General features: G+C 37.2%; 1 protein-coding gene across 1 annotated transcript; it reads right to left on the bottom strand.

Moving 5' to 3' along the window:
* Positions 1-224: 224 nt before the first annotated feature.
* Positions 225-22,931, bottom strand: LOC121415634 (glutamate receptor 3-like). Its single transcript, XM_041608922.1, has 10 exons — positions 22,558-22,931; positions 10,973-11,146; positions 10,152-10,406; positions 9,549-9,724; positions 8,655-8,708; positions 7,942-8,265; positions 7,024-7,131; positions 5,699-5,830; positions 4,916-5,170; positions 225-3,910 (listed from the first exon to the last, which is right to left on the bottom strand). Exons 1-10 carry the CDS (start codon positions 22,667-22,669, stop codon positions 2,702-2,704), a joined length of 2,799 nt encoding a protein of 932 aa, XP_041464856.1. The 5' UTR covers positions 22,670-22,931; the 3' UTR covers positions 225-2,701.
* Between the last annotated feature and the right edge of the window lie 1,137 nt (positions 22,932-24,068).

Here is a 24,068-nt window from a genome sequence, read left to right as displayed (position 1 = left end):
GTGATCCATAATCTACACAATTTAGAGAATTTACATGTGAAAGGGTGTGGGGTGGATGTGTGATGGTATGTGTGTCGTTAGTGTATATGATAAGCCTATGTTTGTAAGAATCAAAACATAATATTGGTTAATACGCTATATACACACTCATTGCATAACATAATAAAGCCTACTACATATCTCAATTAAACAATCAATAATAACACTGTATTTTCGTTATTGTATTTTTCTACAATTTATTAGAAAAAAAGTGAAAGAGTTTATACATTCTTGAGTGAAAATGTGTTAACAATTATGTACTAGAAACTTTACACCTTTGAATTCGATTAAAATCAGCTAGAAAGTAAACATTATAAAGTTACTTTAACCTAAAATCATTAAAATAGATATTTTGATCCAGTGCTTTGTGATATGAAAACATGTATTCCATTTGTACAGTATTTCAGTAGGCCCTAAGGGATAACTGTTGAACAATGAAATATATGTCCCACGGTAGGAAGAATGTTACACAATTAACTTGCAAACACGAAAATATGCACTTGCCCAATATTGTCCTATCCACGTGCGTATAGAAAAATACAAATGATAGATCAAGTTTCTTCATTTTGCGCTTTTGTACGATAAAAGAAAAATCACATTTTTTTTTAATTTGAAGAACAAGGGGCAAGCAGTAAACGGGATTTAATTGCATTTTCTTGATGTTAGTAATACCAAATTAATTTGGAATGTATGCTTAAAATAAAAAAAAATTGATGCAATGCCCCTACAAATTATGTACATGACGAATTAACGATAGTGAAAATGCGTTGCCTCAACTAAAATATAAAGTAAACGTTTTTACTTACGAACTACATTGGTAATTACTACATGTAGTTCATGTATTTATATTTCATATGGGAGCCTATTTCTAAGATTTGGCGCAAATATAGTCTGTATTCATATACAAAACGAACTGACGATTATGTATCAGTTGAAATATAAACAATCCATCCGTCATATACATAATTAATTTAATCTATCCGAAAAAGGTATATCTACACAGTTAAACAGAGTCCCAACATACACAAAGCCGTTCAAGAACACGCACAAGAGCATGATTAAGCACCTTGGTCGATATGGTGCTAGTCATTCACTTAAAGGCATTTTTTTGACAGATGCCCCATTCACAATGAAACCTAAAATCGTATGAACGTCCCCAGAGTCTGAAACTGAATACACACACTTTTGTCGAAAAAAAATCATACACAATGGTAAGACATTTTCCAAACTATTTACATCCTCTCAATAACACCTTTTTGCTAGATATAGTAATATGATATAAAAAAAGTGACACATTAAAACGAATCTAAAAGCAAAAATATCAAATTTTCTTTCTTAACCCTACACATTCTTAATTTTGACTGACGACATATATATATCATTATATTCACATTATCATACATAAAATCATTACATGCTGTTTTCATAAACCGACATGACATAAATCTGTATTATTTGCATAAGACAGACTGAATACAATATCCACAACAAAATATTAGTAGCAGGTAACAGCAGCATCTATTATTTCAACTCATGCACATATCGAGGAGCCGGAAAAATGAATGTATTGCGAGTAGGCTATTTCACGTGAATTTTATCATACTTCGTCACTTCGTCACGCAGGGCAAAATCTAAGCGTCATTCGATAAAACGCCAAATGTTGTAAAAGAAATAAGCCCAATCTCCTCATCTACGCAAAGTTTCGGAAGCATTACTAGCTACATGTACATAGCGAATAAAAAAAAACACGGTTGCGAAAGTTATATAGCTTCTTTGTGACTCTTAAAAAACAAATGGAATATTTTGGTTATCACCTTTTGAGCACTGCAATAACGTTGTGGTTCTATCTAGGCTGCGACTTACAGATGCAAATATTTCTTAGTACTGCTAAAAATAGAAATTAACAGGGAATCATCACAATGGGTCTATTCTCAGAGGTAACTCAGGTTCAATTCCAGACAGGGCAACATTTCAATTCCTACTTCTATAGGAATTGCGAGCTTTTTCTTCATTTATTCAATATTCATGACAAAGGAAATCTGTACAAAGAACTCATTGAGCCTCAATTTATATTCATATTATTCTCTTTTCTTTCTCATGTTAAGTCTTTGTAAACCTACTTCAACTTATGAGAGCATCTACACAAAATAGCAATACATTGTGTGACATCAACGTAAAGATTGCTTCCCAATAATTTTTTTAAGCATTACAAAAGGACCGTCGAAAATAATGTCTCTTATCATTAAGATTATTTTCTCTAATATTATTACAGAAATCCTACATAGCGTTTCTTTAGTCCAATAAGCAGATTTCAATCATTATCAAGCGATCATGGTGACGATAATGTTTTTGATACAATTTGCGATTAAAATTTATCCCTCGTAGCCGCCCCCTCCCACCCCCCCCCCAAAAAAAAAACAAATCCCGCTTTTGATGCTGCTTAACACGCGAAATTTTGTAAGGGATCCGGTCTCAAATTAGCACCAATCAAACTCAAAGGTCACAAACTTCCCTGTCGTTCTTGCTCTTCAGATCGGACATATTTCTTAGAGGCACAAGAGTATTATGTCCTTGGATTGATATACCTGATGTTCGGCGGAGAGGGCGTCGTGCTAGTTTTTAACATGTCCAGCAAAGAATTGAATCAGAGTTGATAAGGTCACTATATCCACATCTTTTCTTTGCCATCGCTTGCACCTCCTCCACCACCTATTGGCTGTCCTCCACCAACTGGCCCTCCGCCACCTGACCTGGCGGGCTTCTTTCTTGAGGCGCCTCCACCACCGCTGTTGGTTTTCTTACTTTTCCCACCACAGGCAGCGAAAACAATAACTTCTAGAATAAATACCACAAAAGTGATCAAGAAACCAAGCAGCAGCATGTAGTACACACCTTGAAGATCATTGACGGTGAAGGAGAAAACTCCTTGTCGTTCCCAACTTGTCAAATTTTGGCATCGATACCTGTACGTGACGCCCGTGTCCATCTCCCACCATTCCCGCTGCAGATCCTCCAGGACACCAGAATCACGAAGGGTCTCGATGGCATACGAAAGTTGGTCACGGAGAGGTGAATCTGTCTGAACGGCCAAGGCGTAAGTGGTGCGGACTATGTAACCCCCACTGACGATCAGGTTACATGGGCGTTTGCTTGCAATGTAATCGAGCTCTCCTGCTTCTCCCAAGAAAGCGTAGAACCCGTTACTATCTCGTACACGCTGAACTCCTTCGGTGACATTCTTGACAAACGCAGTTGGTTGCGCTGAATACATGCGTTGCCAAATGCGATTATACTCGGGAATGGATGACTTGTAGAGGTACCAGTAGATGGATCCTTCATCAACGGTTCCAAAGACGACATCATCTTGGTTCAGGAGGTCCCCGGCATCTTTGACATGCACCAAACGCTTGTTGGAATTGATGAAGTAGGTGAGATTGAATAGGTACAAGAACACCATCACCAGGATAAAGACCCACCAGAAGGCTGTCAGGGTTCGACCGGCATTGGAGCGTGGGCTGTTGTCATAGCTCTGCAAGAACATCGTGGTGGTGCAGAACCAGAAAGAATTCTTCATGTTGAAGTTCTTGCCGTTCTCCTCGAAGGTTTCCCCTCGCTCGGCGGCAGCCTGCCATTCATATGGATCAAAGTAGTTGAAGAGGAAGAGGAGAAGAGCTACCAGCAAGAAGACGATGAGGTTGATAAACCACACCTCGATTCCGAACGGGTACATGAGGCGGAATGTGTAGTGTTGGACGAAGTATGGGTTCTGGAGGAGGAGCTTAACACCGCCGCTCATGAACGAGTAAGTGAAGTCAACATCCTCTTCACGTTCTTCGGTCACTGTCAGCGGTCCGGCTGCAATATCAGCTTTCTGTGAATATAATAAAAAAGGGAGAGAACAATAATGATCCTGATATCGACACAAGATAATACTATGTAAATGTATTATGATATACAATGTCGAGATGAACGTTTTATCATAAACAATAATACATAACAATCAAGAAAAACATGTCAAAGTCTGAAGCGAGTCGCCGGAGAAAACACCTTGTCAAATTGACAAAAAAGAATAAACACTCGTAACGTTTGCACCTCAAAGATGACAACAATCACATTTAATTCATTTATTTTTATTTATTTATGTGCTTTTTTTTTGGGGGGGGGGGTGGGGGTCAAAATGGAATTGCAACTTCAGTATTGTGAGAAAGGATGAGGGAAATGAGAAAAATACCAATTATAACAATACCACGCCATATCAATACTGCTAAAACTTGATTAATGCTATAAAGCGACTTCATAATTTACCTGAACGAAATTATTTTATGTTTATTCACAATTATTTATTTATTTGTTTTCTCTATTTTATACTGCAGGGTAGGCCTGTTCTGTTATGCAAAACTGCTTTCCAAAGGCCCCTGCAGTGTAACAAATAACGCAACATCAATAGCAATTCAATGTATGTAACATAATAATAGAGCATGAACAATTATTATCAATTATAGACTGAATCAACAAGTATCAGGGAATCATTACATCAAGTTATTCAGTGTATAACAGTCAGAATTTTAATGATCTACAGTGTTTTTGAATGCATGGAGGGACGTGCATTTTCGTATATCACAATTGAGCGAATTAAATAAGACGGCAGCAACATATTCAAAAGACTTTATTTTATAATCCGTCCTTGGGCAGGGTATTTGAAGGGGACATTGTTCAGAATATCGTCTTTTATAGGTACATCACGTTTGCAGAGAAGCTCCAGATTGAAATTAGGAAGGTGCTAAATCGTTATGTTCTTTAATCGTTGACCCTGCGAAGCTTTGAACTTGGAGAAAATTCGAATGCTAGAAGGCAATCGTTTCGAGCAGTTTCTTACCCTGCGTACGATCTCGCCGATCATCCCATTCCACTCTTCACTGAACACGTCCTTGTTTCCGTATCTGCCATCGGGTACGAGCTCCACCTCGTAATCGAAATCGAGTCCGCGCATGTGCGACTTGAGCCTGGCGAGTAGGTCCATGATGTAGCCTTCGTAACGGTCGTTGCCAGTATAGGTTGAACTCTGACGCCTGTTGACAAGTTGGTTGAGCTCCAGCGCACGTTCCTCTCTCAGGAACAAAAATGGTTTCGCCTGTTAATGAGCAAAATACAAATAGAATTAGGTTACAAATAATTGTGCTACTAACACACTCGTTTTATATGTTTCATAAGCACGGTTGATCAATCATTTAATCTGAACACATATCAATGTATTAATCTATTCCTTCAGAGCAAATATAGGCGCACTGATAGGCAGGTTCTCATTTTGTGAGGTTGATATCAACTTCAATCCTTGGTTGCGAGTTTATTCAGAAACGCACTAACATTCACGACACTTCATGATGTTGTTGTGTATGGAGTCCTATACATAAAAGTAATTATATACGATGTATGAATAGATTGTGCCTATAATATCGAAATTGTAAAAAAAAATGTTGGTTATATCAGCTGATCGTTTCTGAGCATATTACAAATGAGTTTTTATGCAACTTCTTCGACAAATATCTTCTAAAAACATCACAAAGTAAAACATCAAAACGGATTCCATATTTATGCTTAAATGTTAAGTTTTCAATAGGAAATATTATCTTCGGCTACCCTTGAATGATCATCCACTCACCCTGATGGCGACGACTTTGATTTTTCGGTCGTTACCGTAGTTGTAGGTAGTCACGTTGAGCCGTCCATCGCTCTCCCACTTCCGGTCCCATCTGTCCTCCCAATAGTCGATATTCTGCGTCCAGTCGCCTCTCTGAATGTCAAAAGAGAAGATGGCATCATGATGATATCCTAAATCTAAGAATGTGTCTTCTTTCGAGAAACTAATTGAAGGATGGGTACGGGAGGTATAAGCTGAATAAGCTAATATTGCAGCGGAAAAATACTGACCATGAGAGCATATTGATAAGACATGCATCAATCGATCCCCCAGAGAAATATTGATTTGAATAGCAGGGAAAATCAAACTAGCATAACACTGAAAATTTCATCAAAATCGGATGTAGAATAAGAAAGTTAAGGCATTTTAAAGTTCGCTTATTTTTCACAAAACGGTGAAATGCAAAACTCGGTAACATGCAAATGAGTAAGTCGATGATGTATTTCTTTTGTTTTTTGTTGTTTGAATTATACAATATTTTATTTTTTTTACAGATTTGACCATAGGGACCGACTTGACTGACCATATAGTATTAAACAATGCTAATCCCACGTGCTCAGGGAGGAATTAATCACCGTTTCACTTGAAAATGAGGAGAAAATTAGAATATTTCATATCTCAAAGATATGGTGAGTGGATAACGGCATCAGTCTCCTCATTTGCATACCGACCAGGTGGGAGGATCATAAAGCTGTTTGTAAGATACGAATGACTTTACGCATGACTGATGACCCTTTCTTGTGCTAGATGATACATCCCTATGTCATTCACTTAGGACAGTCGTGCGTAAAATTTTGCGTAACTTTACGAACGGCTTTATGAAACACACACCAGGATGTGCATATAACTGTGAAATTAAGTGAAACTTTAAAATGTCATGACTTTCTTATTTTACATCCGATTTTGATGAATTGTTCAGTGTTATGCTTGTTGGATTTTCATTTTTGTATTCAAATCAATTTTTGTCGGGGTGGACTTGTCCTTTAAGGACAAGGAAACACCAGTTTGATATGTTATCAAGAATATAGATGAATACGAATCAATATACGACGTACGGGGAAGGAAAAGTGAAAAGAGAGGGAGAGAACGAAGCGAGGAAGACAAACTATCAAGTACATGATTAAGCTTTTTGTTGACAATGTTAACAGTAGGCCTATACTGTTACAAAATAACCAAGCAATCAACGGGTTATAAAATGTGGATGGCAATTGGCAGCCAAGTCGCACCTATAACAGGGGAGAAAGTTGTACTCCTTTCTTGGCAGTTAAAACCATTAAGGTACTTACAATTTGGTCGATAGTTTCGCCCTGTCCACTGCGGATGGTAATGGTGTAGTTGACTCTGTTTCCCTCGTCGTCAAAGGCAATATTGCCAGTGATACCTTCAAAACTGATCTGCAATCAAAAGAAGATTTAATGACGTTACCCTCTTAAGTCTTTTTCTCCATAAAGCTTCCTTTGCTATGGTGTCAACTACCCGGTAAGACGACCCAGCAACCAAGCAATATATTATAATGGCAGAGTTATCACGAATATCGTTTTTTTTCCTGGCAACGAGGCCAACATCTTTATTGTGTTTTTCTTGAGGCATCAAAGACGACAAATATGATAGATTCATCTGCTTAAGAAACAATGCCGATGTCCACATGGCCACAAAGAAAAGTTTTAAGGAACTTGTTATCTCTATCTGCAACATTGCAATGGGTTTAAGAACACTGTTATAAACCTGACTCTGTGATGGGTTCAGGGTTAGGATTGGCTGCACCCCTCAAATATTTTGTGTAGCTTGTGTAACTTGTTTAAATAGCCATTCTTACTGAGCCCCGAAAAAGGTGACAAACGTCACCATGCATTCTATTCCATTACGATGCCTCAACGTAAAATAAAAAATTAGGCCATTGCCTTTTGGAATCAGGCTGTCCCGACATGATATTATAAGAAATCAGTAGTCAGTGGCTCTGTGTTAGAGCATCCGCCGCGTGGACCGGATGTCGTGGGTTCGATCCCCGCATGGTTTATACCAAAAGATGCCAAAAATGGGACAGTCAGGCTGCTGGTCTGGATGTTTTAGAATGGAGAAGGGTAATGATGCCATTGTTTTGGAGGGCTCGCTGGGAGAACAGTTCATAAGAGCTGAACGGTCTCTCATGGGTAATTAAGAATTAGTATCATAAATTGATTAAACTTGTCCTTTGTTGACCATACCTGTTTCATGTATCTGGTGAGTTCATTCTCACTCACGACCGGGTTCGTGGTAGGACAGGCCGGCATCGGGGTGTCCCCAGGAAGAACTGAACTACCCGTCGCACCGGCCCTTGTTCGCTCCAATCGGTACAAGCGGAGCGCGTGCCCGACGGCGATCACCGAGTCGAAGGCACAACGTTCACGGAACATCCACTCTCCTGTTGGGGTGTTACGGGCGGTCGGCAGAGCGTATTGCTGTTCACGTGTGTAGTTCATATTGAAACGTGTAATGAACGCGTTGCTGTCTTCTAAGTCCTCTAGGAACTGGCGGTCGATACCCATGTCCTACACAGAATCAAGGTAAGAATCGTGTTTTATTAATGATTGTTTGTTAAACACAAATACAGAGAAAACACATTGGAGATGAAACCAAGGTGATATTTTTCTTCCTGGGAGTTTGCTGAGACGAGATGCGCCTACTGCTCTCTGAAAGACCATTGTGACTTCCAGACATTAAAGGAGTAAAATTTACAGAGCAGCTAGCTGAATGAGATCAATTATTCAATACCCTTTGTATTTTTTAATCGAGTAATTGAAAAATTTTCTCCACTTAAAAAAAAGTTGTTGATAATCTAAACTTGTTCAATACTCAGCACCAGATTGGTTTAAAGGACAACAATTGATTAAAAAGAGAGAGGGATAGGGTCTGGGTTGAAGAACAAAGACACACTTACCATATTGCCAATCATCCAAGTGTATTCTGGTCCCATAGTTCCCAACAAAATAGCCTGGAAGAAAAAATTAAAATAATGTTATTCTCACAACAAAATAAATCCAAACAGAATGAAATCAGTCAGTTTCCCATGTGAATAGTTACTTAAAAAAAAATCCTTTTTATAATAATCAAAGGATATTTCATTATCGACCATCAAGCTATTGCTCACTCTCATCATCAGTGAACACCTAGAAAATTTGCTTAATTTCTAATGTACTCCAGGGAGTTTAAGTAGGAGAATATTTATGGCATGGAATAAAAGTATTTAAAAAACAAGTAATATATTTAGCAAATTTTAAGTGCAGCGAATAAAAACGTTTTCATCGACTGGCAAGCTATTGCTCACGTCCAAGATCACTGACCACTTAAGCAATTTGATCAACTTTCAAATCGAATCCTTGCAGTTTAAGTTTAGAATGTTTATGCCACCGATAGAAGCCTAAATGCCTCCCAGATAATCAGATCTCAGATCTTGTCATGTCTACATTCTTGAGGAGAAATTGTTAGATTACAAGATCTCGGAACTCGTAAATATCCTCTAAAGGAAATATTCAACTGACAGGATCTCGGATCTAGTTATGTCAACATCAGGTAGAATAGACGATCAATGACTAGATCTTCAATTTTAGAAGGTGAGTCGATCTCGTCGAGTCTACATCTTGCAAATGATCATCCCCTCAAAAGCATGTAGACATGACGAGAATCACATGATTATCTGAACATCTTGTTTGCACTTAAAAGCTTCCAGTCGTGTGATAGAACATTCTAATCATTGCCATTCAGCAACATCTACAGGTGAAGTGCAATTTATCATTAACTGTTTCTCATTAGGACATATTCCTGAGTCCCATACCTGGTCAATGGTAGATCGTAGGAGAGTCTCTGAAGAGCAGTAGATGAAGATGTTCCTGGAACCTCGTTCTTCAATCATTGGGATGTTGTTTTGGAATTCCTCGTCGATGATGACGGTGGAGATGTTCCACTTGTTCATTGTAGCAAATTCCATGATGCCTTCCATGTTTTGAAAAGCTATTATTGCAAAATAGAAAGTAATTACATGAGGATATATATTTTTTCGTATGCACATCTTAAAAAAAACGTCACCCATTGAATTGCTTGGCTTAGACTGTATGACTTTGTGAACTGGTGCCCTCTTCGCTAGAGCTCCTGTGAGTACTGAGCTGACCGGATTTGCCCCTCAGATTGTTGTTGTATAGAGCAGCAAGTAGGAGGGCACCAGGCCCCATAAGAATGTAGCCATGAATTCTAATGGGTTATGCAAAATTATATATGTTCAAGCAAGTGTTATAACTATTAACATCATTTTAGGTATATAGGTTAATTTGTATATTCAGTTTATTATTAGCTTGTTCATATAGATGCTGAGCTAGCGTCATGTGTGTCTTTGAACGGTGTGTGCTCTCTCCAAATTTGTTCATTATGGACATGGACTCACCTCCGCCGTCGTCATAGAGAAGGGTGAAATTTCTCCAATTATAATAGGAGAGGATGTCAATAAAGAAGCTAGTCATGTCTTCGGGTGATGGCTGCATCTTGAAAGCCTGCGACCCCGAGCCTAGGTTTCCCTGGTCAATAGAGAAAACGGGGTTGGTGGCGTGGCTGATGACACCGGCGATGTCGTCGCTTGCAGTGCACTGATCACGCGGAAGGACAAGGGCGGACACCTGCGATGACGCTACGTGTTCGCAATCTGGTGGCGAAGATAAATTGGGAAAGGAAGGGAAGTGAATGATCACAAACATCATTAGGAAAGGGGCTTTCGTCCTATACCTTTATCACAAAAAGGTGACTAAAAAGAGGGAAGAAATGAAAGGGAGATGGGTGTCAAGCAACGTGTTTACACCCCCAATATATATTCCGACTTCTTAAGGGTAATTAATAAACTGCCAGCATCAGTGCACGGTAGGTATACGGGAAAACTGGCATAATTGGAAATTTAAAGTGGTATACTTTGTCACCGAATTTAAAGTGCACTATCAGTATCTTTTATTTTATTTCACTGAGATCGAAATATTCAAAACTTTAAGAAAACATGTAATTATAATCTTGGGATAGATGATGTTACTGCTGATGTTGTTGTTGTTGTTGATACTGCCGCTACGTACTGTTGTTTAGGATTGTAACTACGGAAGACAAGTAGGTTACATGTTTCAATTCACACGGTCTTTTTTAATGTTTCTTTTGGTAGAAATCATTTCTGTTTGGTAGATTTTAATATAAAAAAAAATCCGTAGGGCTCTCACTGGGGGCTCTTACCTTCTTGTAATGCGACGTAAACTGAGTTGCTAGGTCTGTTATGAGAAGGATCCACAAAAACCAGCTGATGGACCTCTGAGAGGAATGACGTATTTCTATTGATGTACCTGACGCCATCTTGGATGATTGTTTTGTAGTTATCTTCTATAGAGGTCTCTGCTCCAAACATAGCACCTTAAAGGAATAAAAAATGATAATCATTAGAAGAAAGATGAATGATATTTGTTCGTCCGACGTTGATTCTGATGTTAACTAAGCAATGATTATTTGTGTGTAGCCCCCAAAATATAGCAAAGAGTAAATGAATGGCTACGAAAAAAAACCCGCTAAATATAACCTTTCACATTGGTTCGTTTTTGCAAACACATTATTAATGTGCATGACATCATTACAATGGAGCGATAAACGTTTTGACAATAAAATGTAACAGAAATTAAATGATAAAATAACGATCGATTCACACATTTGTTTCATTTCCATTTGTAATTTGTAGACCTGTAATCATGCAAGAACAGTTTGTTTAATATAATTGTGATATAAAGACGGGCTTTACACTGTGATGTTCAGCGAGAAGAAAATAACGATGTAATTGCAATGTAATCATTTGTCAAAGTACGATGAAAACGGTTATGTTAGGTATTATAGAGATCTAATCTTTATAACATGATGAAAGACGAACGATTGTATTACTGTGTATTGTGGCACAAAACTGGGAGGATATGAATTTTGTATTTGATCAGTAAACATGGCTTCTTTGGCATGATATGAGATTTTAAAAAAATAAAAAAAAACGATGTGAGGTATCAGTTATTACATCAATGTCAGAACGGCGATGTGATATAGGAATAGGATATAATACGAATTATTTTGTCAATAATACGACTGGCCTACCTATATATTACATTGAAATTCGGTAGCTAAGCGTCACTGCATGATAAACATCCAGATGGTCGTGTATTGATTTGAAAAAAAATTGTAGTGGTAAAGCCATTTGTAAACATGAAACCCATGAATGCATAGGCCTATGTAGCGAATATTTGCCTATTATCTATCGGTTAATTAAAAATAAAGACAGTTGTTTTAGGCCTATATATTGTGTAAACATTCAGTTTCAAGATCTGACGAATATTTTCGAAAGACCTTTGGTGGAAAAATGTCAATGTAAAATTCAAAGAATGATTTCAGCTGATAAATTGGAAATTAAATTCGAACATGTAGGCCGACATAAAAACAATATATATTGGGTAAACATGCTTCATGAGGGTCATTGTGTGTCCGACGAACATTGTGCATTTCTTTAGGGCATTTCTATTTATCCAGTGTGGTGAAAATTTTGCCCATTCTAAATAATCGCTGCTTATTTTTTTTATAACCTTACTGGACAATATGCTTCCCGCATTGGGTAAAATACTGCCCTAAATTGGTTGGACACATGATTTTAATACCCTAGTCATGCTAGTGCAGGTTAAAATTCTACCCAATATTTTTGTTTACAGTGTAACGGCAAAATGAGCCCTTTCAGCTTCCAAAAAGAATGGGATTTTCCATAATCCAGCATTGTCTGTACTAGCTCCGGTGGCCTTTTACCCCCCCCCCCCACCTCCTCCCCGAATCCAAAAACAATTTAATCATCAGGTGATCAATCAATGTATTCGTCACTCTACCGTATGATGCATTAATTTATATTTATCGCCATATGATCACGAATTCTATGCATTATTACAATGAAGCATTATGATGAACGTGGTTTCAATATCCATTACGAAGAAGATGAAACTTGCGTAGACTCTGAAGGCAGCATGTCTCATAAATGTTATGTTTTATACCTCATTGAATTTGAATGTATATAGGTTATGTAAACACGTTTCAAGCATCTTAATAGGTTAGCTGCTGCTCTTTTTTAACGTGATTTACTGCCGTATTAAACTACATATGAAATTAGAAGAAAACATTCAAATTTGTCAGTTTAAAGTGAAAGCTAACATGCAGTGCCATATGCCTCTGATATACCCCCTCCCTCTTTCTCTTTTAACATACTTGATTTTGGGGTCAAACATGTTTTCCAATATTTTCATCCAATGCCGAAAGAGAACAGTTCTATCCAAAGATACACGTCGCGATCATCGCCGATCATAATTGCTTTTAAAGCTCAAAGGGGGATACAAAAAGATAAAGAGTTAAAGACTCTAAAAGTGGTATGGACACATTCTACATCCCCTTCTATTCACTCCGATACTGCAGTTTCATTTGACATTCTTCCAAACTCCAGAGGACAGGAGCCGACAGGAGATGAAATCCTTGTGATCATCAAGATCATCTGAGCTTTGACATCATGTATCATCTCAAAGACCTTTTGACAGCTTTATCGATCGAGCAGCAAAAAGGAAGAGTGCTTCCACCTTCGCTTGATAACATTTTACCAACATTTTTCCTCATGAAAAATGTTCTGATGTACAGATGAAGGAGGAACTGGGGTCGGTCTTGAACTTTGCGGAATTTATTACGCGAGAAACTTCACACGCGTTTCACAATTTTAATACAATGGACCAAAAGGGATACTCATATAAAAATGTATGGCTATAGTCATGATAGTATGGGCCCATATATTTTTCAAGAGGGTGTCAAATCGAAAATAGTATAGGTCCTACTGCACAGCATAGTTTTCATACAAGAACTTTTAAACAATTGTAGTATATTTGCCGATATAATTGCTTTCTGCGACTTTGAAGACGGCGAGAAATATTATCTAGTCCGATTGACAGCACACAAGTACGTGTAGGCCTAACAAGAAAAAAAGCGGGTAATATTACCTGAATGTATACTTACATGCTTACAACAACATGATTATGCAGACTTATAATTTTTCACAAGTTAATTGGATAATAACATAGTTTACTCTGAAGAACAAGTGCAAGTACGGTAGGATGTCGACCTCGCTCTTTTCCGCATTCCTGCATACCTTCGTTGTTGAATATAGGGCCTGCTGTTCCCTGGTTACTAAAACACACCTTTACCATGATTACTCTGAAGTCTGATATGAAAAATGACGCTACTGGTATTGAGTTCCCTTTCTTTATCTTATTCATACTAGTTTGAATCAGTTAAATGTAACACCTCTATAACATTCAGTCTCAATGAAGTTCACCGGAGAGTCCGGCATAGGCAGAAAAATGATTAGAAACATATTGATACAACACCTTCGTATGACATCAAGAAACTCTCCTATAATCAATTGGTTGACATTTGACACGATACCGGTTAGCAGAAATTGTTATCAAAATATAATTCCTCAATTTTCCTCGCAGAGAATCGGAGTAAATTCTCCTCAGTCCTCATATCGTTTGACTTCAACAAAATTAAATGTAACACTAAAGATTAAAACAGCGGGTGTCGAGAAGATCAGTTGCATCGAATTCTCAGAAATTGTGTTTGTCGAACTTTAAATCAAAAGCATTGATCAATTAGACTATCGGATTAATATACATGAATGAGGTAGAAACTGGAATCTTACACTTCACCTTCAACAAGATTCGTATCAGTCAATCCTATCAAATCAGATTAATTCAAAAGAAAAAAAAACCGGATCGAATTGTGAACCCATTGCCTTACTATCAACTCTAACACAAATCAGAATGATTCAGTTGAATTTTATACCCTCAGTTGACGCTTTTTTTTTTCAAATGAGTTTCTAAATTTTCCCTGAAGTTTCATTGAAGGCTTTTGATCAAATTTAATATGCTGTTTGATTTTCTTCAATTTCATTAAAGACCAGTCCTCCAAGGAAATGTTCTTCTAAGAATAACATTTAGTACTAAAAATAATGTGGCTATATAGCGCACACATTGCCTAACTGTCTAAGGACACCCACTAAGCTAGTTATGAAAGAAAATACCTATAATTTCCCAATACCAGAAATCAAACCAATCTTTAATGAAAGATAAGTTTTGTCTCATATATTCAGGGACGGTGTGCATGAAGCTCAAAATCAGAATTTACAACATACAAGCACTGGTGAGTGTATACCAACTTACAGCAAGAGGTTGATTTTTTAAAAACGGGTTTTAACTATATTCCCGCCACTACATTGCTAAGTGCATCGTGATTAATATTTTCTCAATGATACAAGGGGAAATATTAACCAAAAATAATGCATTTGTTTTTTTATCTATTACTAGCAACCAAATAGGACTATACTGAATATGTGTTGCATTCATTGTCTTTTCATCTATTCATGGAGCTATAATAGCTCCATGATCTATTTCAGTCTTTTCAGTGTTTGAAAGTAAGCATAGGGAAAATTACAAATGACTTTACTTCCTTCCCGAATAAATTTGCGCGCCATTTTTCAGAATGTGTCTGCGTTTTATTACCATCAACTCAAGAAAGCTAATCATGTCTGCTGCACTAATCCGTTTAATTTACTTGTTATGTACTAAAGAATTTCATGTCGTAACACTACAATGGCTCGTCATAAGATATAAACACAATCCAAAAATCAAAGGAATTTAAATCCAGGGTGGAGAAAAGTTGCCTCATTATACTGCCTTTATCCCATTATACTTAGAAGTAATTAAAGCAGGATAATCTTAAATTCCATCTATATTTTACTTTTCTAGTTCATCCGATGTTTCCTCATTCTTTCCCTTTTGCTCCTCGGACCGAGCTTTCCTTGCCATTGGTTTGAGAAAGAAGGGACATGCTTATGTACACCCTTTTCATTATTATTAGGATGAATGTGTAATATGTTTTCCTGGAGATTAAGCATAATTATCAGAGCAGCAGCGGTCGTATTACAAAAAGTAGAAGCATAAAAGGGATGATATACGATTAGTAGTCGTAGTAGTGTACGTAGTAGTAGTAGTAGTAGTAGTAGTAGTAGTAGTAGTAGTAGTAGTAGTAGTAGTAGTAGTAGTAGTAGTAGTAGTAGTAGTAGTAGTAGTAGTAGTAGTAGTAGTAGTAGTAGTAGTAGTAGTAGTAGTAGTAGTAGAAATATATAGAAGTAGTAGTAGCAGTAGTATATAGAAGTAGTAGTAGTAGTAGTAGTAGTAGTAGTAGTAGTAGTAGTAGTAGTAGTAGTAGTAGTAGTAGTAGTAGTAGTAGTAGTAGTAGTAGTAGTAGTAGTAGTAGTAGTAGGAGTAGAAGTAGGAGTAGTAGTAGTAGGGTAGTAGTAGTAGTAGTAGTAGTAGAATCTGGTTATCTTGTAGGACACTGAATGGAAAGTATATTTATCAGCTTTATTGCGTAAATGGCTTACGCATAATAGTAACACTCATATGGTTATACCTCCATAATGATACATACTGTATTGTATGGTAAATAGGCAAGTCCTGTGTCATAGTGTATGTAGGACAAACCGATGTGTTTTATTTGTTCCCTATTTTGAACTGAAAGGGTTTTATTTACGGCGTACTACTAGCTCACTCGGCGTACCTCGTTGAGTCAGCCACTCATTGTTCTGTATCTTTTGATGTGCACCACGGCGTGGAATGACTAAACCCATTATTCTTTTCAATAAACAATAAAGAAAGAATATCGTGACCCTGCATTTATTTATGGTAGCGTTAAATGGAATTCAATGGGAGAGTATTGCACGGAAGAGGGGGGCCGGGGGCTTGGGTGATTGTGGGGTGGGGGTATTTCAAATGACGAACAACAGGTGGCGACATTGCACTTCTTGTTTTCTACTTTCCCTCCTTTTTTTATTTCCCCCAAGAAAATAGAATATGAAATATAGCTTAAAGTTAAAAGGATAATGCATGATTTTTTTTTTATAGAGATCAGTGATGTAAACATGCATACATTGCTCTTCGGGTAACGGTATAGGTTTTTTAATTAGAAGAAAAATCAAAATACTGTCTTATCATGATTGAATTTTTTTTGGATATTTTTTATACTGATTTTCAATTGTATTTTTATGGAAAAGGTCAGTAAATTAATAATACTTCGTAATTTGTTTTCCGTAAGATAAATTTCATATAAAATTGAAGGTTCTCAGCGCTTGACGTACATTGCAGGTACTGGTAGGCAGGTAACAATTATTACTTACTGATAGGCTACAAAGCCCCCCAAACCCTGCCACACTAATATCTACCTACGTGAAGATGGAAGTGTGGCGCTTCAAGGTATGTTCAAGGTATTTTCAATATTCATATATGCAGGACTATTATCATATTGAATTGAGGTACGCGATGCAGTATTGAAACTTCTTATACTGCTAAACACATTAATTGTCTTCTTCATCAAAGTTTAATGAATATCAACCACAAATAATATATAGGCCTATCCACTCCACCCCACCCCCCCCCCCCCGCTCCGTCACCAGGCCACGTACTGTAGTCATTACGTGCCCTTTGTAATAACCTTGTCGTTTCTACGTCACAAATGTCATAATTTGATATTCTTCCTTCTTTAGTAACCATGGTGTGAGGGTCAGCGTGCCCTTTGACCCCCATCAAACGACCTCTAGGGGAGATCTTATCAACCGTTACCATGGAGATGTCGCGCACCTGTCGGTATAAAAGCGAATGTAGGGGGATCCGTTCTTGGTATAGTGATATACGGGCGTCCCATCTCCCCCTGAGGGAAAATATTATTTTTATCATCGAGATAACTTTCGATCGTCGAATGGCAATGACATTTTGCGCTGAGCCGTTTGCATGTTTAACTTAGTAAGCCTATATTAATTCATGTCTACAATTTTTTAGAAGCTCCTGAATAATATGGTGATTACTTCATGCTTCTATGTTCTCCCAACATTAACCCTATCTAGGCCGGGGGGGGGGGGCCTCCAACGAGTCGCGCGATATTTTTGCGTCACCCGGGTACGTGGTTCCGAAGTTACGCAACGTTATGTAAGTGCATGTCAGACCAAAAATTGCTCAAAAACGTGATTTCGTGTACAAAGTCAATGTAAATTGTGTTTTCAACCAAAAATCATAAATGTATGATTATTTTTAGTTTTGCTGGCCTAAATGTATGTATTTTATGCTGTTTATGATCTTAGAAGATTCCCCAACGAATTTCATTGAAAAAACAATGAAAAACAAAAGGTCCAAAAAACAAAGAAATACATAAGAAATTGCAAAAACAATATAATACATAAGAAATTGATCTGATATCACAATTTTTTTCATGTACACTTGCTAAGAACATCACAGAGTTTCTATGCCCAAAATTAGAACATTTGGAGCTTTATTTATGGAGTTAGAGGAAAAAGTATGATTTCGCATACTAATTACGCATAAATTAGCATAATTACGTAATAACGATTCGCATGAAATAAATTACTATACCATTTTGTAGATTATATCCCAGACAACCTGTGTGCCAATTTTCGGCGCGATCGCGCGGTCAACGGCCGAGATCTCAAGGGGGGGGGGCTGGGAGGCCCCCCCCCCGGCCATATGAACTCCCAAAATACCCCGGCCTATCATGGACCTACTGTGTAATGCAATTATAAACTTGATGAATTTGATCATTTTATTTTGGGTAAATTTTCATGATTTGTGCACACGTCTATTATATTACACTATATATGCATCAAATGTGCAGAGTGCTACACTGCCTGAGGCAATATTCAATGCCAACACAAGGGTCCTCTTTATTGATCGAATGAAATGTTTTTTTCATAATGAATTGGATTTACAGCGAATCATTATAGGCCTATACTGCATCCGCCGTCTGTTCCAACTGCACTGCTCTACTTACCGAGGTCTTTTACAAAATAATGAAAGTAGCCAGAATGCGAATTGCGAAATACAGTCAGGAATGATTCCAGCAAGACGTGAATATGGATACATAATGGATAGACTTTGAAATAACCTCATTTTCATATAAAATAAATGTTAATCGATTCGTCTTATGAGTAAATCTGTGATTAGTTTGACAGATATGCTTTTTGTTTTGTTCCGAGATCCTCATAGATAGGGCATCTTCACACAGAAAGGGCATGAGTGAATGCAAAAATAATATGGTCCCTTGATCTGGAGCGTAGAGCGTTGCAGCCCATGTCTCCGGACTTTGAAACCGAGGATCGTGTGCTCGAATCCCAGCAATGGCGTAATTTCCTTCGGCAAGAAATTTATCCACATTGTGCTGCACTCGACCCAGGTGAGGTGAATGGGTACCCGATAGGATTTAATCCTTGAACGCTTTTACGCCTATTAATATGGCGGCTCAGCTATAGCCGGGGTAATAATATCATACCAAGTATCAAAGCGCAGTAGAGTATATGCACATAGTAACTGCGCTATATAAATGGACATATCATTATTATTATTATCTACGTTTTTGTTTTTAGACCTCCAAAACATTATAGAGTTTGTGCAGAGGGATGTAAATACCTGTCTCGTAGCTATAGGTAACTTCGATATTTTGTAAACTTGGTACACAACCTCTATTTCACTTTCATTTTCTTGATGGCTAATTCATAAATTCACATTGTCTATTGCAGTTAATATATTATGTTATGTCTATTTTATACTTTCTTATCGCAATCTGTTAACAATTTGTATAAACTTTTTTAACTCATAATATAAAAAACTGAAATCCTTTTCATGATGTTCGGAAAAACTGACGTTTACTGAATACCATTTCACAGTTAATTCTTTCTCAAACTGATTTACGTGCATCAATTTCGATGGTACAATAGCTCCCGATTTACTAGCTGAAAAGCTGTCATAAACTACACAAGTTTTGCTTTTCAAAGTCAATGGCGTGCTGTATGGTCCACCGCACATCTAATGAAATTTCCATGTAACTTATTTATAAGCCTCGAAGCCAAGGGGGTTTTACGGTGATGCGCACTAATAGTGATCATTGGTAAGTCTATTGTATTTTTTTTTCAATCCGGACCAATTGGTACCCATTTAAAATGACAGATGATCTGATCATCTCCATAAATTTAATGAATAATGGATAGAATTATGGGTAGAATAAGTGTTATTATATTAAAAAAAATACCAAGAAAGGAATCGATTTGTTAGCAATGTTTTATTAATATATAATGTTTGTTCATCTAAGATACCTCAGATTTTTCCTTGGTAACCCTCCCCAGGCCAGGACCAGCCTCTTCATCTTCTTTTGACCCTTCTCCTTTAAAGTTTCCCATTTCCAATAATAATTATTTTCTAGTATATAATAATGGATGATCATTTCCATAAATTTGATGAATAATGGATAGAATTATGGGTAGAATAAGTGTTATTATATTAGAAAAAATACTAAGAAAGGAATCGATTTGTTAGCAATGCTTTATTAATATATAATGTTTGTTCATCTAAGATACCTCAGATTTTTCCTTGGTAACCCTCCCCAGGCCAGGACCAGCCTCTTCATCTTCTTTTGACCCTTCTCCTTTAAAGTTTCCCATTTCCAATAATAATTATTTTCTATTATATAATAATGGATGATCACCTCCATAAATTTGATGAATAATGGATAGAATTATGGGTAGAATAAGTGTTATTATATTTTAAAAAAATACCAAGAAAGGAATCGATTTGTTAGCAATGTTTTATTAATATATAATGTTTGGTCATCTAAGATACCTCATATTTTTCCTTGGTAACCCTCCCCAGGCCAGGACCAGCCTCTTCATCTTCTTTTGACCCTTCTCCTTTAAAGTTTCCCATTTCCAATAATAATTATTTTCTAGTATATAATAATGGATGATCATCTCCATAAATTTGATGAATAATGGATAGAATTATGGGTAGAATAAGTGTTATTATATTAGAAAAAATACTAAGAAAGGAATCGATTTGTTAGCAATGCTTTATTGATATATAATGTTTGGTCATCTAAGATACCTCAGATTTTTCCTTGGTAACCCTCCCCAGGCCAGGACCAGCCTCTTCATCTTCTTTTGACCCTTCTCCTTTAAAGTTTCCCATTTCCAATAATAATTATTTTCTAGTATATAATATAATGGATGATCACCTCCATAAATTTGATGAATAATGGATAGAATTATGGGTAGAATAAGTGTTATTATATTAAAAAAAATACCAAGAAAGGAATCGATTTGTTAGCAATGTTTTATTAATATATAATGTTTGTTCATCTAAGATACCTCAGATTTTTCCTTGGTAACCCTCCCCAGGCCAGGACCAGCCTCTTCATCTTCTTTTGACCCTTCTCCTTTAAAGTTTCCCATTTCCAATAATAATTAGTTTCTAGAATGATCATTCTTTCCAATCATTACTAATATGAATCTATTTAATACTAAAACCATGCACTGAAACAACTGAAGCTGAGAAGAAAAATTCGAGAGTGCTGAAAGAAAAAAAAGGATAGAAGTCTGTATTGAGAAAACTTGTTGGATTAAATCAGGGAATTGTGAGTCAATATTCCCTGATTTAATCAAGAAGAAACCATACATGTATTCCATTCGCTGAAAAAAGACAGTGTCTACTGTGTCTTTTCATATTCTAGAACGAGCTGGCTTTACAAGATACATAACTATAATACATCACAGTGCCCAAGTAGCAAGGAGATAAACAAAAGATGTGTATTGTTCCACGGTGGGTGGTGAAAGGATAATGCGCTTATATAACACCGTTATATCTTAACAATTGGGTTGTTATTGTGGTGGTAATGATGATAAAGGGTACTGGTCCAATCATGAAGACCAATAGTTCTGGCATTCTGCTCTATAAGTATTGCTATCATGTGAAAGTAATGAGTAGGTCTTCGAATTGGCGGGATGACCGTAATTTTGACCTGATCGATATATATCTTTGAATTATCTTTTTTTCAGTCGCCAGCCCGGTGACGATATTCAATTCAGAGGTGAAGGTACTGCTGTATGCGTGTTGCTGAATGGGGCTGGCCTGGCCTGCATAGGGAAATTCTGGGAAAATGACATGGATGATGATAATGTTGTAGGCCGGGGTTGTAGGCCAATTGCTTGTGGAGTGGCGAAGTGCCACAGGTCTTTCCCCAGCATTAAATATGAAAAAGGTTTAATCAACATCGCATCTTGTGTGTGTGGATAATAAATCACTGAATATTGTTCATTCAGTAGGTTAAACATGAAGGGGTCTGTTGGCAATTGCGTTTGGCAATGCGTTGTTCGAAACGTTAATCAGCGCCATTTTGAATAATAAATAATACTTTATCTATATTGAGGTAATCATTCGCATTTAATTTCCAGATTTGCATACCAAACGGCATCTCCATTTGCTGTGGCCACGCCCATCTGTTTACCATCACAATAGAAGATGACGTCAGCCTACAGATTCGTCGGGTATTACAAAAGCACCGAATTGAATGTATCGAACTCTTTTCAAAATGTGAACATTGTAACGACTAACGGTTGATGAAAATGAAAATTAAACCCCCAAAACCCCTTTTTTGTCGATCAAAGAACATATTTTGACCTGAATAAGAATACTGCCGAAAACGGCCCGAATCCCGTGATTCCAAAGATATATTAACATAATGAATTCTGATAGCCAGTGGCTTCCCAAGACATAAATTAGCAACGGAGTGCCAGCAGGGTTTGGATCCCTAAAATAATATAAGAGGGTTGGAGAGAACAATAAGTATGTATCATAAGGATTATTATACTATTATATACTTACTTATTCCTACATCCGCAGATTCTGCTAAACAAAAACACCACAATGTTAATATAAAAATCTGTATAAGCGTCCTTCGCGATCGCGTATCGTCTTTTATCTCTCTCCTCGCCATCTTTGCTCACTACGACTTAAAGAATATCCTCCTGAAGGAAACAGTGTCATCCAATGATGCCGTAAATCCAGGAATATAAGACCGTTACATCCAATTTTCTCCCAGGTTTATTTGATTCCGTGTAGCTAAGTAGGAAATGCAAAATAACTTTCGTCGTGGGCCTCTCCAAAATAATATTTCATCGCACGGTCGTGTGCGTATACTTCGACAACGCAAAGTCGAGATGGAAAATCCGATCGCCGTGAGCAGAAAACTGAAAAAAAAGTAAGCCGCCCGCCAAGCTGGAATGTCGGACAGGACCACTTTCAACAAAAGGGGGTTTACGGTCGTCTTGAGTTAGCGGAACAAAAGTTCGGAAACTCGGTGATCGCTAATGAGCCCGTGACGAAACGCCGAGCTTATGAATAATAAACAAACGAAGTGCGAAACTGATGCATATGCATGATAGAGGCAAACGAAGATTGGAGAAGGCGGGGCTTAGGTGTGGGAGGCGGTACGATCAGACGATGATTCCACCGATGTTACACATCGAAACAGTCATCGTTTGAAAATTCAGAAATGGAGCTCGAAATATTTTTATAACGACCAATTCGCTGGGGATTTCTGGACGCAGGAATGAAATCGAAGCGAGTTGTTCTTCATGATGACTAATGATTTCCGGAAATGGACTGAGATCGTATGAATCTCATATAAAAGAAATCGAATATACAATTTATTTTGATGCGATTTTTCGTAATAATCATATTCATATCATACATTTTAGAATTTCCTCTTGCTCTTCTTCTTCCTAGCTTTACCCGTCTTCATGGTCATTTAAAAAATGATCTTGAAGACGAAACCAGATTTGAAGTTACTATTGGTAAATTAAAAACAACCAACAACATTCACTGCTCTTCTTATTCTCTTCCTTCCTTCCTTCCTTCCTTCCTCCCTCCCTCCCCCCTCCCTCTCTCCCTTTCTTTCTTTCTTTCTTTCTTTCTTCCTTTCTGTTTTTCCTTTTGTTTGATTTTTTCTTCATTTTATTCCAGTACTCCTCTTATCCCATCTACTTGTCCCCCATTCTAGTTCTTCTACGCCATTTTAAAACAACGCCATTTCTGTATCTATTGATATACATGTAGTTTGAAGATAACATAATATAGTTGGTCCATATAGACCACCTCTAGTTTGGGTTTATTTCCAATTCATCTAATGCCAATTCGCCCAATCGCCAACTCGTTTACTATCATTTGGTCTATCATCAGTTCGTCTACTCACCACATGGTCTACTTTTATTAAGTCTAATGCTATTCCGTCTAATACCCAGTTGGTCCAATATCCATTTAGTCCATATACCATTTGGTCTAATTAAACTAAAGTGTTAATAAATTGTGCAAAATGAATGAAAAGAAAATGAGTA

Source organism: Lytechinus variegatus, chromosome 5, assembly GCF_018143015.1.
Source record: "Lytechinus variegatus isolate NC3 chromosome 5, Lvar_3.0, whole genome shotgun sequence".
Lineage (NCBI taxonomy): Eukaryota > Metazoa > Echinodermata > Echinoidea > Temnopleuroida > Toxopneustidae > Lytechinus > Lytechinus variegatus.
The sequence above is the reverse complement of the archived record's forward strand: the minus strand, read 5'-3'. Positions and strand labels throughout refer to the sequence as shown.

What these genes read in the sequence shown, in the direction of transcription:
- LOC121415634 (XM_041608922.1), bottom strand. Translation starts at nt 22,669, where the DNA reads ATGGCGAGGAGAGAGATAAAAGACGATACGCGATCGCGAAGGACGCTT. An exon ending in ATCTGCGGATGTAGGAATAA is followed by an intron (nt 11,147 to 22,557) that starts GTAAGTATATAA and finishes TATTCCTTTAAG; the next exon opens with GTGCTATGTTTGGAGCAGAG. An exon ending in TCTCTATGACGACGGCGGAG is followed by an intron (nt 9,725 to 10,151) that starts GTGAGTCCATGT and finishes TTGCAATAATAG; the next exon opens with CTTTTCAAAACATGGAAGGC.